The sequence below is a fragment of the Nilaparvata lugens genome, chromosome 5 (assembly GCF_014356525.2).
Source record: "Nilaparvata lugens isolate BPH chromosome 5, ASM1435652v1, whole genome shotgun sequence".
NCBI classification, from domain to species: Eukaryota; Metazoa; Arthropoda; class Insecta; order Hemiptera; family Delphacidae; genus Nilaparvata; species Nilaparvata lugens.
Window position 1 is genome coordinate 39,992,383 of NC_052508.1, and position 24,567 is coordinate 40,016,949.

Sequence of the window (24,567 nt, forward strand, 5' to 3'; positions counted from 1 at the left end):
CAGAGAGTGGCAGATCAGTGAAGGGTTATTGTCATGAATAGTTGATATCTGGTGTACGTTTGGCAGAGATAAAAAAACAGGTGGCTGGAGAGATAGCAGGGGAGGAAAGAGAAGCTTTAAACTTGAATGAAGTCATTCCTGAAGTGGGAATTCTGAACAATGATATCAATCATGGAGAGATTCCTGTCCTCTTTCCAGAAATTGCTCACCCAGTTCCACTCAATGAGGTTGGTGCAGTGGAGGGTCCTGATCAGGAGTTGAAGGAGGAAATTGAGTTTAGGAGAGCACTTGCTGAGTTTGATGGAACAGACCATTTAAGTAGGCCAGCAATACCTCGGGTACATCCCTCAAGAAACCTGTTATTGGCTTGCCAGAATATGAATGAGTTGATACATGGAATCATTGATTTGGATAAATTGACATTTGATGAACTTCATTCAGTCATGTACTGCTCAGTTGCGGCAATTGTGAGAGCAATTGGAATTGATGTATCTGGTGCACAAAGAGTACTCAGGAAGAAAAGGATACCACCTTGGGAAGAGAGACTCTGAAGACAGGTTGATATGCTCAGGAAGAAAATAGGACGACTTACTCAATACATGCAAGGTAATAGATCAAGAAAGGTTGTTCATGCTTACCAACAATTGAGAAGAGAAGCATCACATCACACCAACAGGGATCCATTGAATAGAACCCCTCAAGAGATGCTAGATACCCTCACTCAGAAGCTGGCTGTTAAGGCTAATAGGCTGAGACGTTACAGAATATCATTGAGAAGGAAGGAGGATAATTATAAGTTTCAAAAAAGTGAGAAGATTTTCTACAGGGGCCTAAGTGGAGAAAAGGTTGAGAGTCCCAACAGAGTTCCACAATTTCTCACCAAAGGAGTGACTTACTTGCTTCCTAAAAATGATAGAACTCATGACCCTTCCCAATATAGGCCAATCACTTGCCTATGCACACTATACAAGGTTCTCACTGCATGTATAACAGATCAAGTGCAGTCATACTTGAGTCGAGAGAGACTGCTTGCTGATGAGCAGAAAGGCTGTATGAAAGGTGGGCTGGGCTGCAAGGAGGTTTTGACCATTGACTCAGTGGCAATGGGACAAGCTGTCAAAAAGAAAAGGCATATTCATATGGCTTATATTGACTACCGAAAAGCCTTTGACAGTGTCCCTCACTCCTGGTTGATTGAAGTCCTGTATATTTACAAAATTGACAACTCAGTCATAATGCTGCTGAAGCATCTCATGTCGATGTGGGGGACAGTGCTGAAAATGAGAAGTAATGCTGGACAAATTCAGACCAATACTATACCAGTCTGACAAGGTATTTTCCAAGGGGATAGTTTGAGCCCATTGTGGTTTTGTTTAGCTCTGAATCCATTATCTGCATTACTCAATTCCACAACACATGGATTCAAGCTGAAGGGAGAAGCAAGAGAAATTCATCCACTGTCCCACATGATGTATATGGATGATATCAAGCTCTATGCAGGTACTGAAAATCAACTGAAGGAAATGCTGGGTCTGGTTAGAACCTTTTCTGCTAATATCTACATGGCATTTGGTCTGGAGAAGTGTAGGACACTCAGTGTTGTGAGAGGTCGAGTCGTGGCACAAATGATTGATGAGGACCTGGAGAGTGCTTTTGCAGCAATGGGGCCAAGTGATGTCTACAAGTACTTGGGCTTTTGCCAGGCTAGACAAATGAACCAGAAGAATGTCAAGCAGAAAATGAAAGATACATACCTGACCAGACTGAGGAGACTTTTGAAGACTCAGCTAAATGGCAATAATATGTTCAAGGCCATCAACACTTATGCAATACCTGTGCTGACAACACATTCGGTGTTGTTTGTTGGACTGCAACTGATTTGGAAGATCTTTTGAGATCAACAAGAGTGCTCCTCACTTAGTTCAGAGCTCATCACCCCAAGGCCTGTATAGAGAGGCTCATATTGCCAAGAAAGAAAGGCGGGCGCGGGCTCATTGATATAAAATGGGCTTGTGAGAGACAAATCAGAAGCATGAAGACATACTTCATGGAGAAGGAGGGTGGCTTGTATGCAGTGGTGAGAAAAGCTGATAAAGGGTACACTCCACTTAATCTTTCTGAGCTGCCTACTGCGAACTTTAAAACCAACAGACAGCATGAGAGTGAGATTCTGGAGCAATGGAAGTCGAAGCAGCTTCATGGAAGACATGCATTTGCCTTATCTCAGCCTGGAGTTGATGAGGAGGCTTCCAATGCATGGCTTTGGCACAGGGACCTGTTTATTGAAACGGAAGGATTCTTGGTGGCAATACAGGATCAAGTAATCGCAACAAAAAATTATCAAAGGCATATAATGAAGCTGCCTATAAATGATGATTCATGCAGACGTTGTGGCTTGGCACCTGAGACTATTCAGCACATCATGTCTGCATGTCAATCACTGGCAGCTACTGACTATTTAAAGCGCCACAATGCAGTAGCTGGGATCTTGCATCAGGACCTTGCTCTGAAGTACCAAATCATTAATCAGAAGCTGCCCTACTACTTGTACAAGCCATCCCCAGTCTTGGAGAATGAGACACATAAGTTATATTGGGATCGGTCGGTGCTGACAGACAGAACAGTTGCTCATAATAGGCCAGATATCATCCTCATGGATAAGGTAGCCAAGGAAACAACACTAATAGATGTTGGCATACCATGCTGCCACAACTTGGACCAGTATTATAATGAAAAGGTCTCCAAGTACCTTCCCTTGGTTGCTGAGATCAAGTATGTCTGGATGCAAGAAAAGGTCACAATTGTTCCTGTCATTATCTCCACGGTTGGAGTTGTAACTAGAAAAGTGTCAGCAAATCTTTGTCAGATGGGAATATCGAAAAGTGCAAAATATGCCATGGAAAAAGCAGTTGTTCTCAGCACAGCATCAATTGTGAGATCATTTTTGAACATTTCAGTTTAGAAATGCACCAAAGTCTTGCCAAAGGCCGACTTTGACTGCAATAAACTCTCACTTGTCATGTGATGAATGAAATGATAATAATAATAACAATATCGAGTGACCTGGCTGGCTCAGGTTTGGTGTCAGAGTTTTCAGGTCGCAACTGATCAATTTCAGGGCCTCTGACATGACCTAACGACTGATTTTTAGGCAGCCGGGACCGACGGCTTAACGTGTCCATCGCTGACCACACACGGGAGTGGCCCGAGATTTATATCAGTGAAGGATACATTCAATTGAATATTATTAAACAAATGTATTATAAGCCCAGAGTTTCACTCTTGCTTTTGTAACAGCTACTGTACTACTACTGTTTCTACAACTGAATATGGATGACATATTGAAAAATATCGATATTGCGCCTATCTCTTAAATTACTTGTTTTTTATTGGCTTTCATTTCAATAATAGCACCGTGATTGATTTATTTTTGGAATATGAATTCAAAATTTCACTGATAAAGTGTGACTAGTTTATGTTTACCTTTACGTCATGTGCAGACTTTTTGGCATCGGATAGAAGTTCCTGAAATAACAAGAAATAAAAAATTAGTACCAGCACAGCACAGAATGTCTAGTTCAATAGACGTGATAGTTCTCATAGTTTTATTTGTTAGTTTGATTATAATAGATCTTTTTTTTTTAAATCAGTTCAAAAAGAGTCAGTCGATTCAATTAAAAAATTGATGATTATTATAATAATAATTCACTTTGATATTACATTTGATATAATAAGTCGTTATTATAAGGACATTTTCTATAGTCTAGGATTCCTATAGTCATGATGAAGGATATAACGTTCAGTACTGACCAACTCTGCAAACAATTGTTTTATGTTATTCAATCTATTCGATTCCATCGAAGTATTAAGAACATTGAATAAGTGTTATTCATTATAAAGTTATATTCATTTTCTAAAGCTCTTTTCATATTTTGAAGACTACAAGACAGATTCAAACAGATTACAATATTGAAAGTCTGAAACTAATTTAACGAAATTAAATCTTGCTAAATGAATACAAGTTTGAGCTCCCTCATAATTATTCCATTTAATGTACATTCCAATAAAAATGAATGAAAAGGACATTAAAAATCTGTTTGATTCACATTTCACATTAATAACAAAATAATGTCTGAAAGTTCTAAACTGGTAGACTGCTGAGAGAACACAATAATTCCAAGTATGACTGAGCAATGAATCCTAACAATATCTTTTCTAAATTTTTTCATGAACTATTCGCAGCCTCATGACATCCGATAATACCCATGCTATCATATTAGTCAAGTTATTTTAATGTATAATGTAAGGTAAGTTGAAGATTGTTACGATGTGACAGAAAGCGGTGCATTGAAATGATTTCGTGCATTACAGAAGTGGTGGTTCCTAGCTCACAATGAAGCTGGGACAAATTCATCAAGAATGAGGTGAGGCAATACTAATGCTCTCAACTATTACCATATTGTGATAGACTAAATAATAAAATTGTAATTTAATGCCGCAATGCCGCAACATCATGAATCTGAGATATATTAAGTAGGTCTATATCTCAAATGAATAAATTGACGAGCTTTAAATCATGGGAATGATCAAATAATTATCTTTATCCAGTAGTAAGTAAGAATCACCTGTAAATGTCGTCTTCTCTGCTCATCGTTGTCCATATCGAGTAGTTCGTCTATATCTACTTCCACTTCACGTGCTTTGGTTGTACTAGTTTCCTGGAACAGACAAAAACCTAAAATCAATTTTTTGAGTACTTCTTGTCTGGGAGCAAGCTCTTTAGAAGCGGAAAATATAATCTGATATATTCAAATTGTGTCCTGAATTGAGTATGAAGGATTGTATGAATACTAATGACTTGTGAATATGTTACATAGATGGCAGCGTTGAGTTGATGAGTTGAATATGGAGTAGTAGCATGTAGAGGTATCGTGGGTCAAAAGGCTCATGATGCAGTATTTTAATATCGTGTAACAGTTTGTAGAGCATCACATTTATTACAATTAAACAGTATCAATCACCAATTGAATCTGGATCCAAATAAAAGGAGAAGGAAATAAGATGATGAATTTTCATAGAAATCAAGGTTACAATAATTTGGCATATACGTTTCAACTTGTATAAAAATATACAGTATTCATGCTCATAATTCATTTATATAACAATGTTTCGCATCAAATAAATACAAAATCTATTTACAACCAGTAATAAAACCAGAAGCACAAGTGTATAAAAGGATAAAAGAAATAAAAATAAAATCAAAGAAGGCAATGTAGTTATAGGACATGATTTCCTCTTGTGTGCACTTTTTTATCGTTATGATATAATATATTCAGATGTTTCACCTGTTCATCGTTATGATATAGGCCTACATTCAAATGTAAAACAAATTTTTCTCAAAATATTCTTATCAATTCAATGCTCTTAGCTTCAAAAATCAATTGGATTTTTGCAACAATTCATCAATATTAAAAAAAAACATAGATTCACCGACTTGAGTCAGCTTCTTTCAATTGATGCTCAGTAAGAATGTAGGAAACATGAAACTAGTGATCAATTTTACATGAAGTATGTTATTCTTCATTCATTTAATAAGGCTTAATAAAGCGTATTATTAGGAAGTATTGAATTACAAAAAGCTATGGTGTTTTTCCTTCAAAATATGCATTATATTAATAATTAGATACATCAAAGCTCATTGAAGGATATAATACTGATAAAACAATCATTTCTCTATAGGAGAATATAACCACAATCCAACTTGGAAGAATCAGATACCAACACCATTTTTAAATCACAGAAAGATTCAACTTCTAAGCGTTTAATAAATTCTAATCTGAACATTATAAGCATACAAGATCTCAAACACCATAAACCTGTGTGGGTTGATGATATTATAATAGATGTTGTGTATACATAGTGTAATGTCTTGGAGGGTATTTAGTCGATGAGAAAAGCGCTAAAAGGGAAGTTGAAGAGTGGCGGAGAGATAAGTGGCCAGGCGACAGGCGACAGGGTTGATGGATTGAGGAAATGAGAGGCACCCCTCACCACTCCCACCCACAACACTTTCTCCGACATCTTTCTTTTCCCCTCATAGTGGAGGAAGTAGCGTCTAAATTGACCGCCGTCCTCTTGAAAATGAACCTCTTAATTGTTTAACCTCTTAATTGCTAATACTATGTCCTGTGAGGAGATGGGATAGCTGTTGAGTTGACAACTTTGAATATTCTATTCTGAAATTGGTACCTACATTCAGTATTTATTTGTAATTTATTTGGATTGTTAGATTTAAAGCCACTTCATTCAGACTGACAAAAATGTGACGTAATGAATTGCATTATATCATAGACAAATAATAGCGTAAGTAGATATCCCATGGTATAGGGCGTTTATGTCGCAACTTTTACTGCTATCTCAAGCCATTACTGTCGATTTTTACTGTTTTGTTGGGGTGAGAGTGTATGAACGGCACAGTATGAGAGACTACGAGCGTCACATAGCTTCACGGGAAAGAACTACTTGGACTATCGGCTTGAGATAACAGTAAAAGCTGCGACAAAAACGCCCTATACCATGGGATATCTACTTACGCTATTGTTTCTCTATGATTGGATGAGTATGGATGAATCCAGTATACAAATCTATGTTCAATCATTAACGAACTATAGGCTACATTTTAAATGATAGTTGTAGTTAATATTGAATACTGTGTCGCAGAAATGAAAAAAAATGGATACGTGAGAGTTTGTTCATCTATATTATAGGCTACGATTATGAGCTTGGTCGAGAATAATCATGTGACTAAACATGACTTTTATCTGTAATTTTCTAGCATTATGTGAACCTGAAAGCCATAAGGGCTTCAATCTTGATGGGTTACTGGGTTTACCTTATTCTAAGTTATTTTTGCCTCATTTTAGTTTATATTTTTTTGAAACTAAGTGCTTAGCACAGCTTTTTCTCCAAATTTGGTTCCGTGGCTTGAAAAATAAAGTATTGTTCGCTACTTCTAGAATTTTGAGTGAGTTTCAATGAAAGCCATAAACAGTAACGTATGTGAAATTTTTATTATCAGGTTGTTACAATAGTTCAAAATTTATTCTTATAATAATAGTAAAGGGAATAATCTCAAGGATAATGTATTATATTTTTCATATTATATTTATTAGAAATAAACGAGAACACATTGCTAGGAGACTAGAAGGAGTATTAAAACAACATTCTTGATCTGAAATATTCCACAGGAAAGCAGAGCGCGCAAACTATGTTTAGAGAACGCTGGTGAAATTATTCCAAATGGATCACAGAGGCGAATTTGCTCCAACAAAATTAAGCTTGCCGAGCATTTCTGAAGTCAGCCAGACATTGGAGCACACTAATTGATAGTGATGAGCTTGATTCATACGAATTAGGTGCTTTACGCCGAATATTTTGCTTGTTGACTTAGGACCTTTCTCTATGATAGTTTACAGGTCGTTACCAAATGAAAGTTCTCTCTCATCTACTCACTCTTAGTCCCTCTCTCTCTCTCTGTCTCATTGAGTGAATGGCAACTTGATAAGATCTTCATTCCTGAGAGGTTTTCTTATAGGATTTATCTTGTGAAATTTTAAATATTGTTTTCTAATTGTATTAAAATTAATTTTTAGATTCTTTTTTATTATATGTAATTGTATTTTGATTAAGAATTTTATTTATTTCTATTAATCTTATGTAATCTTATTACATAATATGTAATATATTATTGATATTCTTATGTAAATTTTCTCTTACTTTGTAAAGGGTTGTGTGGCAGAGAGGACCAGGAGTCCTAACTCCGCCCTAATAAAGGCATATAATCAATCAATTAATCTCTGCTTTTCCTCTTGTTTACAATGGTTGAAATGTTCTATGCGCCACAAAAATTCAGAGGATCGAAATCTGCTGAAAAGCTGCAGAGAAAACTCAGCTTATCTGATCCCTAGTTGTTTGGTTCTAATCCTAATCCTTGTACACTTATCATGTTTTGTCGGCCTGTTGGCAAAGGTCAAAGAGTGGATTACCAATTTATCTAGTTGTTATACAAGCGCTAATTTGGAATTTTATAAGCAGATCAAACGTAAATCAATCAGCTCTTTTCTTTCTACATGTAAATTGAACAATACATATCTGATTGAATGTGATTTCTTCACAGAAAAAATCTATGAATGCATGAAAGACCACTTAAGTAAATGTTACTTAAGGATGCAAGTATATATTTTTTCAAAATGTTGTTTAATAGATGGATAATGGTGGATGAAAAAAAATTCAGTATCAATTGCATTGTACGTTTCATCGATGATTGAATTGAAAGTATACTACCAGTAAATATTTACTAAATAGCTAAACCTTAAATTCGAGAATAAAATAGAGTAGACCTCCACTAAACGAACATCAACAAAAAATCTCATTTCATCACAACATTTTAATGTAGGATAAAGAATAAGAGTGCAGCTTCTCACCCTTTTGAAGGGGGAATCTTTAGCCTAGGAGGTATTGAGAGGAAAAAGAGTTACAGAAGGAAAGGGAAAAGGGAAAGAGAGAGAAGAAATGGAAGATTTACGAGGGTCGTCTTTACTGTCGGTGCATTAAACCGAATAGTGTTATATGTGGTGCAATAGTAGGGGAAAATAGCAGCCGTAGCTACGAGGTTGTTATTACTGGCACTGGTAAACTGCACAACAGAGCAGAGGGTTCAACACTTTCCACATTCCAAGTCTCACCCTCACTTTCCAAAGCATGCATTCTATTTACTAGAAGCCGCAGTAGAACGATGCGATACAACCACTGACTGCTTGTTTCAATTTATACAAAGCGCCAGCGCCAGGCCTTTACTTCACATTTCTTTATTATTGTTTAATGACACGATTAACAAGAGTTAAACATGTTTCACCACTTCTGTTCTGGAAAGGAGCCTCTGGCTCTTGGTTTCTAAATGTTTTGCTGAATCTGGTCGAATTGGGATTTTCTTATAGTGGAAATATAGCCATGAAACAGAGTTTTGTTAAATAAAGGTACTTCAGCTATGATACAATATAATGAAAAAAATGTTTTTCTTGACATTTTCTTGTGGGTGATTATTATGACATGATTTCAAAAATCATAACGAAGATCCATTGCCCTTGGATGTAAAATATGAGGCTGGAACCAAAGACAATGCTAGGATGTAGACTTGTATTCCTATTCTCCTTGTTAAAAATTAACTCAACTCTTTGTTAAACGTTAATCTTTCGATTAATTCCTTGAAAAATGATAACATAAAAAGTGACTAGAAAGTATGTTTCGGTACAATAGTGGTATTTTCCAAGATGAAATAAACCAAAATTGTCATCACAGGAAATGTTGCGCACGATTTTTTTAGGGTCATTTGTTTGATATCAATATAGTAAATGGAAGTTAATTCAGCAACAATAGTATCAACTCAAAGGATAATGGTGTACGCACTAAACAAATGCTTATCATGAGCTTTACAATTAAATAATATAGAGTATTGTTTTTATAGAATGAGCTATGACTCACAGAAGAATGATTAATAAGAAAATGATAATAGGACAATACTGTACTACTGTTTTCTTAATGCATTGCCTCGATCCATTAATTTCTAAATTCAATTAGATTAAGAATACGAAATGTAAATAATGAGAAGGAAATTTGTTAAAACAAGCTTATACTGTAATAAAATTGTTACATAAGTGATACAGAATATTATTGCTGGAAGGTCACATTAATCTTCTACATTAATTAACTTACTTTTCTAATCAGAGCATGGGATGTGGGTAATTTCACTAAATACAATCTACACAAGCTTAAACTAAAAAATAGATAGCTACAGTTATATATTTAACTGATAAATACAGTTGATCGCAAGAACACTGAAAATTATCTCTATATCTATAAAAGGCTAAGCCCCGACAGACTGAAATCACACCACAGCCCAAACTACTACTGAGCCTAAAAACTTGAAATTTTGCACAATTTTGCACTACTACTGAGCCTAAAAACTTGAAATTTTGCACAATTGCTTATGCTGGTAGCCTCAAAACATCCACTAAGAGAGAATTTTCAGAAATTTGCCACCCTGAGGGACCTGGGGCCCCCCAAAAATTTTGTACTTTTTAACCGCTCATTCCACAGCAAAGTCATGAGGAACTTTTTTTCAGCTACGAAAAATAATTAGATCTATGCAGAAAAATTCCGATCAGGAGCACAGGGGTGTTCAGGAGAGGGCTTTTTTCGAAAATTTTTATGTAAAATCACACTACAGCTACAACTGATTGGTCTACAGACTTAAAACTTTGCACAAATATTCTTCAAACATACTAGACGCGCACTAAGAACGGATTTTGAGATATTTTGCCTCTAAGGATTTCAAAGGATCCTATTAAGTAAGGTTATGAACATGGTAAGGTGAACGCCATATGAAACTGAGATAATTGACACATGTAAGATATTTTATTCCAGTTTTAACAGTTATTATTATTATCTAAGTAGTGGAGAATTTTGTAATTCGAAAAACAACTTTATCTGTCTTGTTTGTTCATTGTAAGACAAAGAGATCACTAATCGAGTATTCCGCACTATTTTATTTATTGAGTTTTAACTCTCTCTCTTGATTTTCTGCCTCCGTCAGTTACACAGCTTGTCTGATTTTTCTCTCTTTGTTGTGCTATCATTTGTCAAAACACTACATGTATTTCGGATTGAAGTGGTAAACAAGTCGTCCTTTCAATTTTTGATTCATTCTTACTTTGAGTTTCATAGAGTCAACTCACACTCATTTTCTTGTCTGTTGTCATTAATAACTTCTTGATCTCTCATTATTTGAAGAAGATGTAGTCAGTTAATCTTCTGTTTAAAGTTTTATATACCCGAGTGGGTTAATTCTTTTAATTCGGATCCTTATATTGTAAGGACCTTAAGTTCCAAATTTCAAGTCATTCCGTTAATTGGGAGATGAGATATCGTGTACACAGACGCACACACACACACACCACACACACACACACACACACACACACACCACACACACACACACACACCACACACACACACACCACACACACACACACACACACACACACACAACACACACACACACACCACACACACACACACACACACACCACACACACACACACACACACCACACACACACACACACACACACATACCAATACCCAAAAACCAATTTTTGGACTTAGGGGACCTTGAAACGTATAGAAATTTAGAAATTGGGGTACCTTAATTTTTCTCGGAAAGCAATACTTTCCTTACCTATGGTAATAGGGCAAGGAAAGTAAAAATGTTTTTCTCCTTCAAATCCGCTTATACAGCGGTCGATCGAACCTTTCAATCTACTCAAACTTCTGGAACTATTATAACTACCCTAACTTCTTGAATGATTCCAACTACGCAAATTATGGGAACTACTAGAACTACCTTGATATCACGTCAGTAGAAGAATATAACGAAGAAATTATCTATATAAACAGGAAACACCTATTGTCGTCAACTATGAATAAGAATATGTGCCGCATTACTTGATGAAAATTGAAGGTTGTGTGAGTTATTATTTTGGGGCCCCCTACATAAAATTGTTAAAAAAGGTATTTATATTGAAATTTAATTACTGAACTGTGTAACTTTTGATAGAGTTATTATTTATTGTTTTTTATTTTTGTTTTGTTTAACCATTAATATATCTGTAGAGTTCATTTTATATTATTAATTCTTTTGAATAAATCCCTCTCTCACCAAATGCAAATAACAACTTATTATTACCTCAGATTGTAATATGAAATGGTCATCTATAAACTAACCTAAGAAAACTTTGTTAAAAAAATCTAAATAACGTTACAAACTAAGCCACTCTTTAAAAAAAAAAAATAACGTAACACACATGATATTCTAACATATGTTGTTAAACTAACCTAAGAAAACTTTGTTAAAAAAATCTAAATAACGTTACAAACTAAGCCACTCTTTAAAAAAAAAAAATAACGTAACACACATGATATTCTAACATATGTTGTAATCATTGGAAAGCTTAAATTAATCTTTCAATCAGCTGATCGAATTAATTTTTCGTAAATCGAGAGCAAGCTTGCCACGTGTGTATTTCATTGTTGTATTCTTGGCCAGTTCGGTTTGCGCCTTCTATGAGCTGTATATGGAGTCTCATACATTCCGATTAGAACAGAGCACATCGATTTTCTTTGGTTAGGAGTTTCTTGATAATTCTTTTTTCAAATTCAAATTCTATTGCCATCAAAAATCACATTGAAAACTTTCTTAATAGACAACAAGATTACAAAAAAATGTCGAACTTATACCTACATTTATTTGTAGCACGGCCAGAAAAAGGCAAACCTTAGCCGTGAGTTCATTTAATATAACTTATTTTTTTTGTTTATATTTTGTGAATAAAAGTACGAGTTGGTGAGAGATGTGAGTAATTCCTTATTTGATCCAAATGGTTATTCATATTGTAGTAGTCGGGGTCACTGCAATAAAAACTTTTTCATTCTATAGCTAATAAATTTCATACGTTTTTTAAATTGAATTGAATTACTAAAATGTATTGATTCATTGATTGTCCATAATGTATCCAGTGTCCATAGTGGAAGTGATTGAACTACTCAAAATTAATGGCTTACTGGTCCCTCATAGAATTTATAGTATTCTTGGTGATTGAGTCTGTCTTTTTTCAGCATTGACTATTAATAATAAAGCTTTATTTACTACTAGCCTACCCGGCGAACTTCGTACCGCCAAAAGGTCAATGTATCTCATGTCACACTTGACTTTATTTAGTGAATCATGAAATTCATCTGATAATCAATATTTTTATTTACATCTCAATACGGACTTCCTGCTTAGTCATGCAGCATTCATTATTCCGAAACATATTCTACTCAATCAATTGGTAGTAATATCTATCAGTTAAGTGTTTGAATAGAAAAAAATAAAAATAGATAGGTTAAATCAGTGTTTCAGAGATGAATTCAATGTTTTCATAGTTGTTGATTGTCAATAGATGGTCTAGGAAATATGCGATGTACGATGAATCACACAGAATTTCATATTCTTTCCATCTTCCATTTTAGCTAAATTCAAAATTTTTTAAATTATTCTTTCATTCATCAGTAATTAATGGATGCAATATGAACAAGTCTCTTTCATAAGGTGAATACTTTTTCCCAACATTTTCCAGTTTTTCAATGATAGGGGAGTGATAATTATTTGTATAGGTTTTCTAAGGAACGATTATCTACAGCTGGTACCAATCAACTACACTAACTTCAACTCCAAACTACCGTATACCAGTACACAATTTATCACAGGGTGACGTGTTTATTATACAGCTGGTAACTTCAGATGCACAATCATATTATCTTTCCGTTCTTCGGTAGCCGCTCTGTCGAAAATATTTTGAGAACATAGGTCTGTAAAATGGATTAATAAATAATTATTATTATCCCATATACAAATTCCCAAAGTTTCATGCCGTTATGTCAAGTAGTTTTCAAGTCCATAGGGAACAAACAAACATACAAACACACAAACAGACATTCATTTTTATGTATATAGATTTACATTCGGCTCAAACAAAAGTCTCTCTAAATGGAGGTAGAATGATAAGGTTGAAAATTTCCAGTTCTGTTTTGTTTTAACATTTTTTTTGCAGTAACCTACTATTGTGTTTGAGACACTTCTGGCGCTATCATAGTTTCACCACTATTCTGTTCCACAGTCCTATCTCTTGCAGTCGTTAACTATATCTATAATAAAGTAAAGAGCTGGCTTATACACGTACGGGATAGGAAAATTATGTTTGACGCATCATCACGTCTAAGCTACTGGACTGAAACTAACTTGCAATTTTGCATGTAGATTCTTAATTAACCAAGAATGGTTATAGGCCTATTTTCAATCTTCAAAATTTCATTACGTCAAGTTTTCAGTTTGTCAAGTTTTAAAATAGATCCTTGAGGAGCACGGGTTTCTGCTAGTATTTTATACGATCATAGTGAACAATAACGTAGAATCAATAAAATTATTTAATGGTTTTCTTGTTATCACAAACAATAAATCGTGTTCATGAATAATAAATACAAGGTCGTATATGAGTATTTTAGGATACACGACGAATGTGTTCAATGAGATAATATTAAATATCACATCATTGTTTTCTCTGTTTGAGTAATAGTAGCTACAGCAACGCAATAAGATATCGTACGATAACTTCTCCAAGTCCCAACTGAGAACTTCAAGAAAACTCACTATTTGTACTTCATTATTGTTAAGCTTCTTTTCATCTCCATTCTGAACTCTGCTATTTGTTTTCAATTTAAGACAGCTTATTCTACCTCTATTAATATGAATTTTTCTTAAGATAAATATAAATAAGGTATTCTGAGAGCTCCTTCACAATCTTATGTTCAGAATATTATGTTCTCTCAATTTTTTATTTGCATTGGAAAGCATTCCTCCAATAATTAATTTTGATGAGTTAATGTTCCTATGATGCCTTAGTTCCTGAGAAAAAATATTCTATTCCATATAGTATAAGTATTATCTAGACCTATATATCAGTATAATCTATCTTGCATTGTACTGATAGAAGCTTTGGAACAAGATGGACAGCAATAATATTTCTTACAATATGGATGATAAAATATCAATATCGAAATTCCAAGTCTCCCATAATAGTGGGTATCTGAATTCTGGAATGTGGAATGATCTGGAATATTTTGGCAATGTCTGAAAACAAAAACCATACAACCAATATGCAGGTTGTCTACCTCTTTCACTTCAAAACATGTGAAGACTGCATACTTGTCTAATCAGCATCCCAAATTGATGTTTTCCCTAAAACAACAGCTGTACGTACCTGCAGATGGTCCAAAGGCCACTTGAATTTCGATCCTGCTACGAATCGCCGAATATATCAGGATCAGTTTACCACTTGGAACACCTGCCATGGATGATTGGAAACACAGGGGTCTGGGGTCTGGTGGGTGGGATACCTAGGGGATGTGGGGTGAGATGAAGGGATTCAACGTAAGCAGCAGCCAGCAGCAGTAGCAGCAGTAGCAGCACCCTCACTCTTGTGGTTGGTTATGACGGTCCGCTCGGCTCACAGCCCAACATGCTACTCAACCATTTATCATCAAACTGTCAGCATTTCTCATGAATTACATCAATGCTTCTCATTCAATCAATGCAGGCAGATTGAAGTTTATTTTCCTACAGCAGCTGCCGGTGCCGTTTAATTTCTTCTCCTTGCTAACAATTCGACAGAAACATCAGAATCAGTAAACAATGATTCATCGCCATTAGAACGAGCAGTCGTCTTTATGTGGGAATGCATTTGGTTGAAGACAAAGTTTACTTCATAATATTATTGTTAACATTTCAACGGAACTTGACGATCAGCAAATGATCAGAGAGTATGTAAGTACTCTTTACTCTCTGCTTGTGATACTCCACTTAGAATACTATAGAATAACTTTAGAAATTATAGAATACAGTATATTCCACAGGGAGTTTAAAACCAATGATTGAAGGCTCAAAATTAGCAGTATGATTCATGAAGACTTCAATATGGACTTGAATAGAATTGAGAGAACTGGTAATAATTCAATTCCATCCAAGTTGATATTTTTTGGAGAATCAAATGTTATAAGGTGGGATGATTAAGATTATTTAAAAAGAGTACTTCTTTATTTTAAGAGATATTGCATAGTAACTTTGAACTATTGAATTGATAAATGTAACCAATAATGTTGTGATGTTGATCGGTCGTTATTCTGTATTCATAGTTTTATAAGAACGGTATGGAAGAAATGTCCTAGAAACCAGTGGTAAGTTTATTGATTAGTTTTCACAATAAAACCCCATAGTTCCAGTTATATTTCATTTCACAAGCTATAAAACAAAATTCATACGTTTTGACTATAATCAACTGGATTTTTATAATTATTGTATTTTCTCCGAAAAAATATAAGAAACTGATTAGTTTTGTACAATACTATTATTATGCAGTAGCCTACAGTCAAATTGAAATTAATAATTTGAGAGCTGCATTATCATTGTTGAAATAATAACTATCGACCATTGAAATCCAGGCAATGTAGCAACTCCAAAATGGTGTTGTACCACAGAAAATGAGAATTTGGAGATTGCTTAAACAAATAAATTACTCCTATTAAAGTTTTACTAACAACTTACAAATATTCTAGTAGCCTATCATCGCGTTGACCGGAATGATTGAAAATATGAACTATAACCTACATAGGCTAGCTGTGAATTATAAACAATACAAATTGCTATGATTCAGTAAAGTATGATGAGCCTCAATGAATCAGTATACACAATCATTTACATATTATTATTAACTGCGAAATGGTAATTTATTTCTCTCAAGACCTTTTGAACAACATAATTCTCTTCTGAAGAGATTCATATCGCCGTTAATAGACCTACTGTATGTGAGCTACTGTAAAAACTGCCGATACCTTCAGTGAAAATATCAGTTCAAAACTTTCAAGTCATTAATTGTATCTTCATTGATGGGTACTTCCAACCTCCTCAATTTATGCTCAATTGTTTTAAAGATTTTCCGCTAGTGATTAGCTTAATCAAGGATGGTGAACGAACTTTGTAATAAGCAGTCAGTCATTGTAGACGAATATGAGCGTCTGAAAATAACGGTGTGAGTAATGCTTGTTTCACAACTCACATTTTCTCACATTAAACTGATTGATGGTCGAAGATTTACTTTATCAGCCAATTTTTCATAACCGGGTCAACAAATTATGTGAATGGATCGATTATAGCTCTCCCACGAGAGTTGAAAAATTGTCTTGCAACTACATTCAAACGTAATCATTGCATCTATCCAGAGATCCAGACACCATTATAATTAGGATTGTTGATAGCTAAGATTTTGCAAGAGTAAAAGGTGCACACATCTTTCCAATACCAACTCCCCACAATTATTCAAACAATAAATCAAATAATTGAATGTTGATTCATGTCCAACTCAAGATACTGTTTATAGATCATTGCTAGTCTAGAAAGACTGTTTAGAATTATCTAGTTGATTTAAGCAATCAAGAGTTCATTGAACTAGAAGGGTGAAATCTTAGAGCAGGCCGGACTTATCATTGACCGGCTCCTGGTAGACGGTTTCCAGGATAGATTGTTTTATTGAACCAAGCTGTACACGTGGCATAGCAGCTATGCAATGAACGTTCAATCCATCTCCACTACATGATTGTAGGGTGAACTACTCTTTTGAACTTTTCAATAGCGTCACATTTTCTTATTTCTTCCTTGATAACTTTCTCATGTTCCATAAGTTTTGTTAATAATAAAAAAACAAATACCGGAAATATAAAACTTTTTATAGAATTTTAGTGGAGCAACAAAAATTTCAATTGGAATTCTACAGTAATAGAAAGAATACATTTTTAAAGAGTTGAGAGAAGCCTATTTTCATATTCTCAATCAGGAATAAGATTATGTCTACCATTCTCCAGTATGCTCACAGCAAAGTTTCTCAGTTCTGAAATGATCAACCTTCAATGTAATATCAATTCAAAATATTGTTAAATACTATTTCTATCGATGAAAGGAGAATACTGTTGAATATTGACTAAAATAAATGCATTATGATGATTCTATTCAATTTCGTGTAGTCCTTTCATAGGATTAGTTTGTAAGGATTTTTATAGTGCAAAATACAAGCAATATCTGGATCTATTTTAATTTGTCATATCTATACCTACACCATTTATAAATAATGCATCAAAGCACTTTCTTTTCTGTTCTTTTGAACCTCACCAGTCACCACTGTATTATCAGAAAATTCACAGAGACTGACAATATCGTGACTCTATAACCTCAAGTTTCTTTAAAATCGAATTCTACAGCTTGTGTTAAATTCCCACTTCCCTCGATTTGATGACATATAATCGGAATCGAATCTCAATCCAACCTAGAAATGGAAAACTCATTGAGAGAGAGAGAGCGACGATGATGGTGGTACAGGCTGCTACTAGTCTGTTAATTCGAGAAATTCAGAAGTGGAAATAATTTAGAGAGAATTTGGCAGAAAGTTAGCGACCGTAGTTAAGGGATGAGAGGCTACATTTCGGATTGGTTCAGGCCAAGAATTGGAACGGATTCAGATATAAATTTCTGGGAAGCGAGGACTGAAAAGGACCCGTAAACATTAAATGTCGGAAAGACATTGAGAAATAAATCGGCAAGGTCTTTAGAATAAAACACTTTCAAGTGACAAAGGCGATGTCTTCCCCTAACATGAACTCACCTTCACCACCCTTCACAATACATTCAACTCGTGGAGCTGAGATTTTGAAATTCAGCATAAACTATGAATTTTGAATCCAAAAAGAAAAATAGTGAATCCATAACTCATGTCTGAATCCATAAAGGTCAATGTGAGAAATATTTTTCCTGTAGATGATGAATCAGTATTGCCTACTGGGGCAGTCATGAATCATAAACTAATTGAAAATCCAATAACTACTCTATAATTCATTGAAGAATTGATTTCAATAGTAGTTATTAGTCGACTTTGTCAAGTGAGAGTCAATACCGCATTGAAAGCAATATGATTGTTATTATTATCATCATCATCATGATCATCAACCCCATTACCCCCTCAATCATACAGTTAATATCCATATTATAAAATTCAATGCAATTACTCTAATAGCAAGTGCAGTCTTTATCGACATGACTTAATATCTATATTAGCTCCATTAAAATATTAATGTTAGCACACAAACTCTGAATCTTCATTTTATAATAATCTGATTGATTTGAAAAATCGAGAAAGCATTGATGTTGCTATTGTGAAAATTTCCAAAACTGAATGTGATTCATTTATTTGAAACATAATTCAAGTGAAAGTTTCCAAAACATGTTCAAAATACTCAAACATAGCTGATATAATGATGAGAGACTCGTATTGTGTTACTTACAATTAAATTTAGAATAATCTCAAATCAAGAATACGGAAATTAAGTTTCAGATGCTGAATCCCATAACAATGTTCTCTCTCCTTCACCCCTTCACTGCAATGCCATGCTGGAAGCATGAGTATTAACACACAAAACATACAACTTTTCTCTGAATCCCTTAAACCGAATATACAATGTGCTACTTTTCAAGTGAATGATGATAATTTTGCTCGTTTGAATTCATACAGAAGTTTCCTGGTGCGAAGGTATAAGGATCCTGTTAGATCTGTCGTTTTTGCTACTTCAAACTTTTGATAACTGCAGAGCGTAGGAAGTCGGATAAAACAGGATGTCATCGTTGGCTCAGCTTGTCATTTTGTTTCTGTTTCATAGTGGTAATGCTACAGTTGTAATGAGCATAGATCAACTCGAACGTCCGTTCCTATAGAACACGAAAACTTGTCGCTCTGTTTATACAAATTGACTCGACCTAGATGAAAGAGGTATTTTACTATTTGTGCCACCGACTACACTTTTCAAAAAGTTCTGGATCGAGATGCTTATCAGACAGACAGCACACGTGTTCCTCAAACAATGCGACTGAATCTTCTGAATAAAACAATTCAAGTTAATTTTCTGGATTCTAGATAGAGAATTTTAAGATTCTAGATCATCTCATTTTATAAGACTTTATAAAAATTAAAACATTAGTCTATAGCAAGATTCTTTGAAACATTATTGGAAATAAACAAGATTAAGTGGAAATGATTTGATGTGTTGCAGGTGCAGCATTCGTGAACAATATGAATCAATGCTTCCCATTCAACTGATGGTGCAAGTTTGAAGTAGGCCTATATCTCACCACAGGTGCAGCATTGGTGAACAATATGAATCAATGCTTCCCATTCAACTGATGGTGCAAGTTTGAAGTAGGCTATATCTCACCACAGGTGCAGCATTCGTGAACAATATGAATCAATGCTTCCCATTCAACTGATGGTGCAAGTTTGAAGTAGGCCTATATCTCACCACAGGTGCAGCATTGGTGAACAATATGAATCAATGCTTCCCATTCAACTGATGGTGCAAGTTTGAAGTAGGCCTATATCTCACCACAGGTGCAGCATTCGTGAACAATATGAATCAATGCTTCCCATTCAACTGATGGTGCAAGTTTGAAGTAGGCCTATATCTCACCACAGGTGCAGCATGGTGAACAATATGAATCAATGCTTCCCATTCAACTGATGGTGCAAGTTTGAAGTAGGCCTATATCTCACCACAGGTGCAGCATTCGTGAACAATATGAATCAATGCTTCCCATTCAACTGATGGTGCAAGTTTGAAGTAGGCCTATATCTCACCACAGGTGCAGCATTCGTGAACAATATGAATCAATGCTTCCCATTCAACTGATGGTGCAAGTTTGAAGTAGGCCTATATCTCACCACAGGTGCAGCATTGGTGAACAATATGAATCAATGCTTCCCATTCAACTGATGGTGCAAGTTTGAAGTAGGCCTATATCTCACCACAGGTGCAGCATTCGTGAACAATATGAATCAATGCTTCCCATTCAACTGATGGTGCAAGTTTGAAGTAGGCCTATATCTCACCACAGGTGCAGCATTGGTGAACAATATGAATCTATGCTTCCCATTCAACTGATGGTGCAAGTTTGAAGTAGGCCTATATCTCACCACACCACACAATTACACATCAAGCTTAGCTGATATCCTCATTTCTCAACAATATTAGCTCTGGTCAAATATTATACGAAAAATCATAAAAATTGAGTGTTTTGGAATAATAATTGATTTCCATTTGATTAGAACTTACGGAATTTGTGAAATTAAAATAATAATTAAATTTGGGTACTTTGGGATTGAATCTAATTTGTTGTCGAATCGAAGCTTACACATATTTGAAACTTATTTAATGAATGTCAATAGGAAGTAATATATTCACGAACAGGCCAAATTGATCATTAAACCAGTAATTAATCATTACAGCGTAATTACATTTCAGTTCCATAAGTTAAAAACTAAATCACCAAAATAGCTGTGGTCTGCTGTAAATCGATATGTCTAGCATTCCACCTTCAAGAGCAGACCTGATGGAATGAGAGAAACCCTACTTTAATTTGAATAGACAGTTCTTCAAGCAGTTGATGATGAAGCATGGACCTATACATTTTTTGGTGGTCTTATGCTACATCTTACACGCATACATTAACTATATGTAATAATTACATGGAATAGCCATATAATATGGAATATTAAAATTGTGAAAGTTTTTTGTTACCTTATATCAGGTACTTATTTGCAAATTTTGATTCATGTAGATCACTCGATCTTACCTGAAAAAAGAGAAACCAATGTATTATAATTATCTTATAAGATATGAAAACTGAAATTATATTGATGAGAATCCGATTTACTCTTGATACAAAATAAATCAATGACAGTGTGAACATTTTTACTTTCCTTGCCCTATTACCATAGGTAAGGAAAGTATTGCTTTCCGAAAAAAATTAAGGTACCCAAATTTCTAAATTTCTATACGATTCAAGGTCCCCTGAGTCCAAAAAAGTGGTTTTTGGGTATTGGTCAGTATGTGTGTGTGTGTGTGTGTGTGTGTGTGTGTGTGTGTATATATGTGCGTATGTGTACACGATATCTCATCTCCCAATTAACGGAATGACTTGAAATTTGAAACGTAAGGTCCATACAATATAAGGATCCGACACAAACAATTTCGATCTAATGCAATTCAAGATTGCTGATAAAATTGGGAATATGTTATCAAAAACAGGGTTTTTCGCGATTTTCTCGAAAACGGCTCCAACGATTATGATCAAATTCATACCTGGACAAGCTCTATGAACTGACATAAGTCCCATATCTGTGAAAATTCCAGGAGCTCCACCCCATCAATGCAATGTTCGATTTTAGATTTCCAATTATCAGGTCTCACATATGATTTAAATGGAAAATTTCGAGTGGAAAAGATTGAGCATGAAAATCTCTACAATTAATGTACAGTAACATTTTCACCTAAAATTGAAAATAAGCTTGAAATTTGAGAAAATTTGATTATTCAATTGCAAACTGTTGGCAACTGTTGATTCTATTAAATCATTCACTATGAGGAGATAGCAGATGTCGTGTGTAACCAGCGTTATTCTCCTGTCACCAGCTGGCTCAGATCTTGGAACACTAGCGTCAGGTGATCAATTTTCATAACGGCAAGGGAAGTTGTGTGAGAGCGCCACACCAGATTTTTAGATATAGAGATCTAATAATATGTTCTGAGACGTCTATTGAAAGGGCTGTAGTCCACTGATTGGTCTTATGGCAATCAAGTATGTTAGTTGATTAGTTCGTTGAATTCAATTGAATAGCTGCCTTCATTTAAATCTTAGGAGGGCGAAGTTAGGGCGCAGCCGGCCCTCTCTTATCCCTCGAAGATGGAGTTCCCAGAAAAATTGACTACACTGAAACTGGAAGAATTATTCGATTACCACGAACTTATTACTTATCTGAATTAATTTTTCATAATAGAATGAAATACCTCTTGTGAAAAAAATATATTCTATGTCACAAGATGAATATTGTTTGAATGCTACGTGATTCAGCAGTTTAAAATCCGTTCTGGTGGAATTTAGAAGTTGACATTACAGTGAGGCAGAAATTGAAAAAAGTTTCAAACTTTTCTACTGAGGATGACATTTTTCACGCTGTTATGGATAAATCACTTTTTTCAACAAACTCTCGTACAAAGTATTCCCTAAAGCCGGATTTCATAATGCTTTCTCACACTCTATTAAAAACTTTTCGGCTTCATCCCTAGGTGCGCTTGAATTCACGTTCAGTCCGCACACAATATTTACCAGCATCTTGAAGTTTCGAGGTGAGGGAATTCGATACCAGAAAAACAAAAATAATTCTGATACTTCCATGTGAACTGACTAATCCTATCTAATTGGAGGGGAGCGTTGGGAAGAGAAAATACTCTGAAGTCAATATCAAGATGAAAAAATTCTCAAATATTTTTTGAAGAGGATGAAATACAATAATAAAGAACAGGAAATATTGCTATATTTCTCTAAAATAAGGATTTCTAATGAAATTCCATGGGAAAGTAAAACTCTATAATTGCCTTATTTCTCATTATAGTTCACATATAGCTCTTATTTCTCTTCTCGTATATCACTCGTTTTTCAACTACACTATAAAAGCTGACTCAAATCTGTATCTATTTTTTTTCGTTCAAGAAATTAATTTTCTTCTTGGATGGAAATATATCACGTACAGGAGAATATACAGATCAATATTTGAAATACCTTAGAAAATGGAATATTCATCTCATGAAAGTAGATGTGTAAAACACATAGAATAAAGTTTTAAATAAGCCTGGTTCTTAATGTGAGTTTACTTGTTTAATTATTGAAAAAAAATTTCGAGGCTTCAGTTGCAAAGGTGAAATAGTTTAGTTTTCAGAGTAGGTAACTTCAACTCAGCTAATAGCTTATGAAGTACCTTAATCATAACTCTGACGTTACATAATATTTTTGTTGGTTTTTAATTATTTTCATTTATATAAATAGAATAATTAGAACTTAGAAGATGATATTTTATTATGTATTTTAGTTTTCTATTTTGTCAAAATTATTGTACTGATTTGTTAAGTTTATTTATTTTTGTTTGTAAATTGTCAGTGCTATGAATAAATTTCAATTTCAATTTAAAAAAAAATACTTGCTTAGATACTTGAAATACATTTTCTGATACTGTGATTCATCGACGACACATTCCAATCTCTATGACCTGATTCTTAGGTTAGGCCCTGAGAATCGAGTTATTTCTTTACACATTTCATGAATAGGCTCAAATGAGTAGGCTTACATGCGCTGAGTGAAGTAAAACTTTATTTTAGCCTTAGATGAATGGCTATGGAAGCTTTGAAGATTATTATCATGTTGAATTAAGAGAGGCACATCGGAACGGGGATAAGTGACTCTGTAATGTTCCATACCTGAAATGATTATGTGACTGTCTTAACTGAGGAATCCCCGTAGAGAGGATAAAAGAACATCCGTCAAAAAGGAATGACTAATACGGGGGAAGCTATTTCCTCTTTGTTTGGATTCTTTGTTGAGAGGCAGTTTTCATTCTTTATTGTCTCACCATTCCAACTCTGTAATTCTTCTTGATTGGTTATTTAACGAAAGCATTTATAGTGAGTCATTCTCTACAACGTATGGCATGAGAACTATTGCTTGTACGTGTGAGCATTCCATTCTACTGAAAAAATGTCTCTCGGCAGCGCTGAAAGAGTATTTTACTGACTCATATTGTAAGACAAGAGAGTTTATACTGTAACAACTGTACATGCTAGAAACAGCACTGGGAGTGACTCATGTTGAAATTGCGAGCAGTACTGCGGACAGCAGTTTGCATTGAAGTAATAAATTAACAGCGGATTGCTCACGTTAAAATCACTTCACTTCCAAAAGAATTAACATTTCTATATAAGTTCTTATGTAGAA

The 24,567-nt window shown here is 34.7% G+C and overlaps 1 protein-coding gene across 6 annotated transcripts in view; it reads right to left on the reverse strand.

The window, feature by feature from the left end:
- The window catches only part of LOC111055195 (protein phosphatase 1 regulatory subunit 14B), a 168,327-nt gene that overhangs the window by 6,720 nt on the left and 137,040 nt on the right, over positions 1 to 24,567 (reverse strand). For all 6 annotated transcript variants that reach the window (XM_039428354.1, XM_039428353.1, XM_039428356.1 and 3 more), the window contains exons 3-4: positions 4,626 to 4,718; positions 3,484 to 3,525 (exon numbers count right to left, since the gene is read on the reverse strand). In XM_039428354.1, coding sequence (XP_039284288.1) covers positions 3,484 to 3,525; positions 4,626 to 4,718 — 135 coding nt within the window. The remainder of the gene's footprint in view (positions 1 to 3,483; positions 3,526 to 4,625; positions 4,719 to 24,567) is intronic.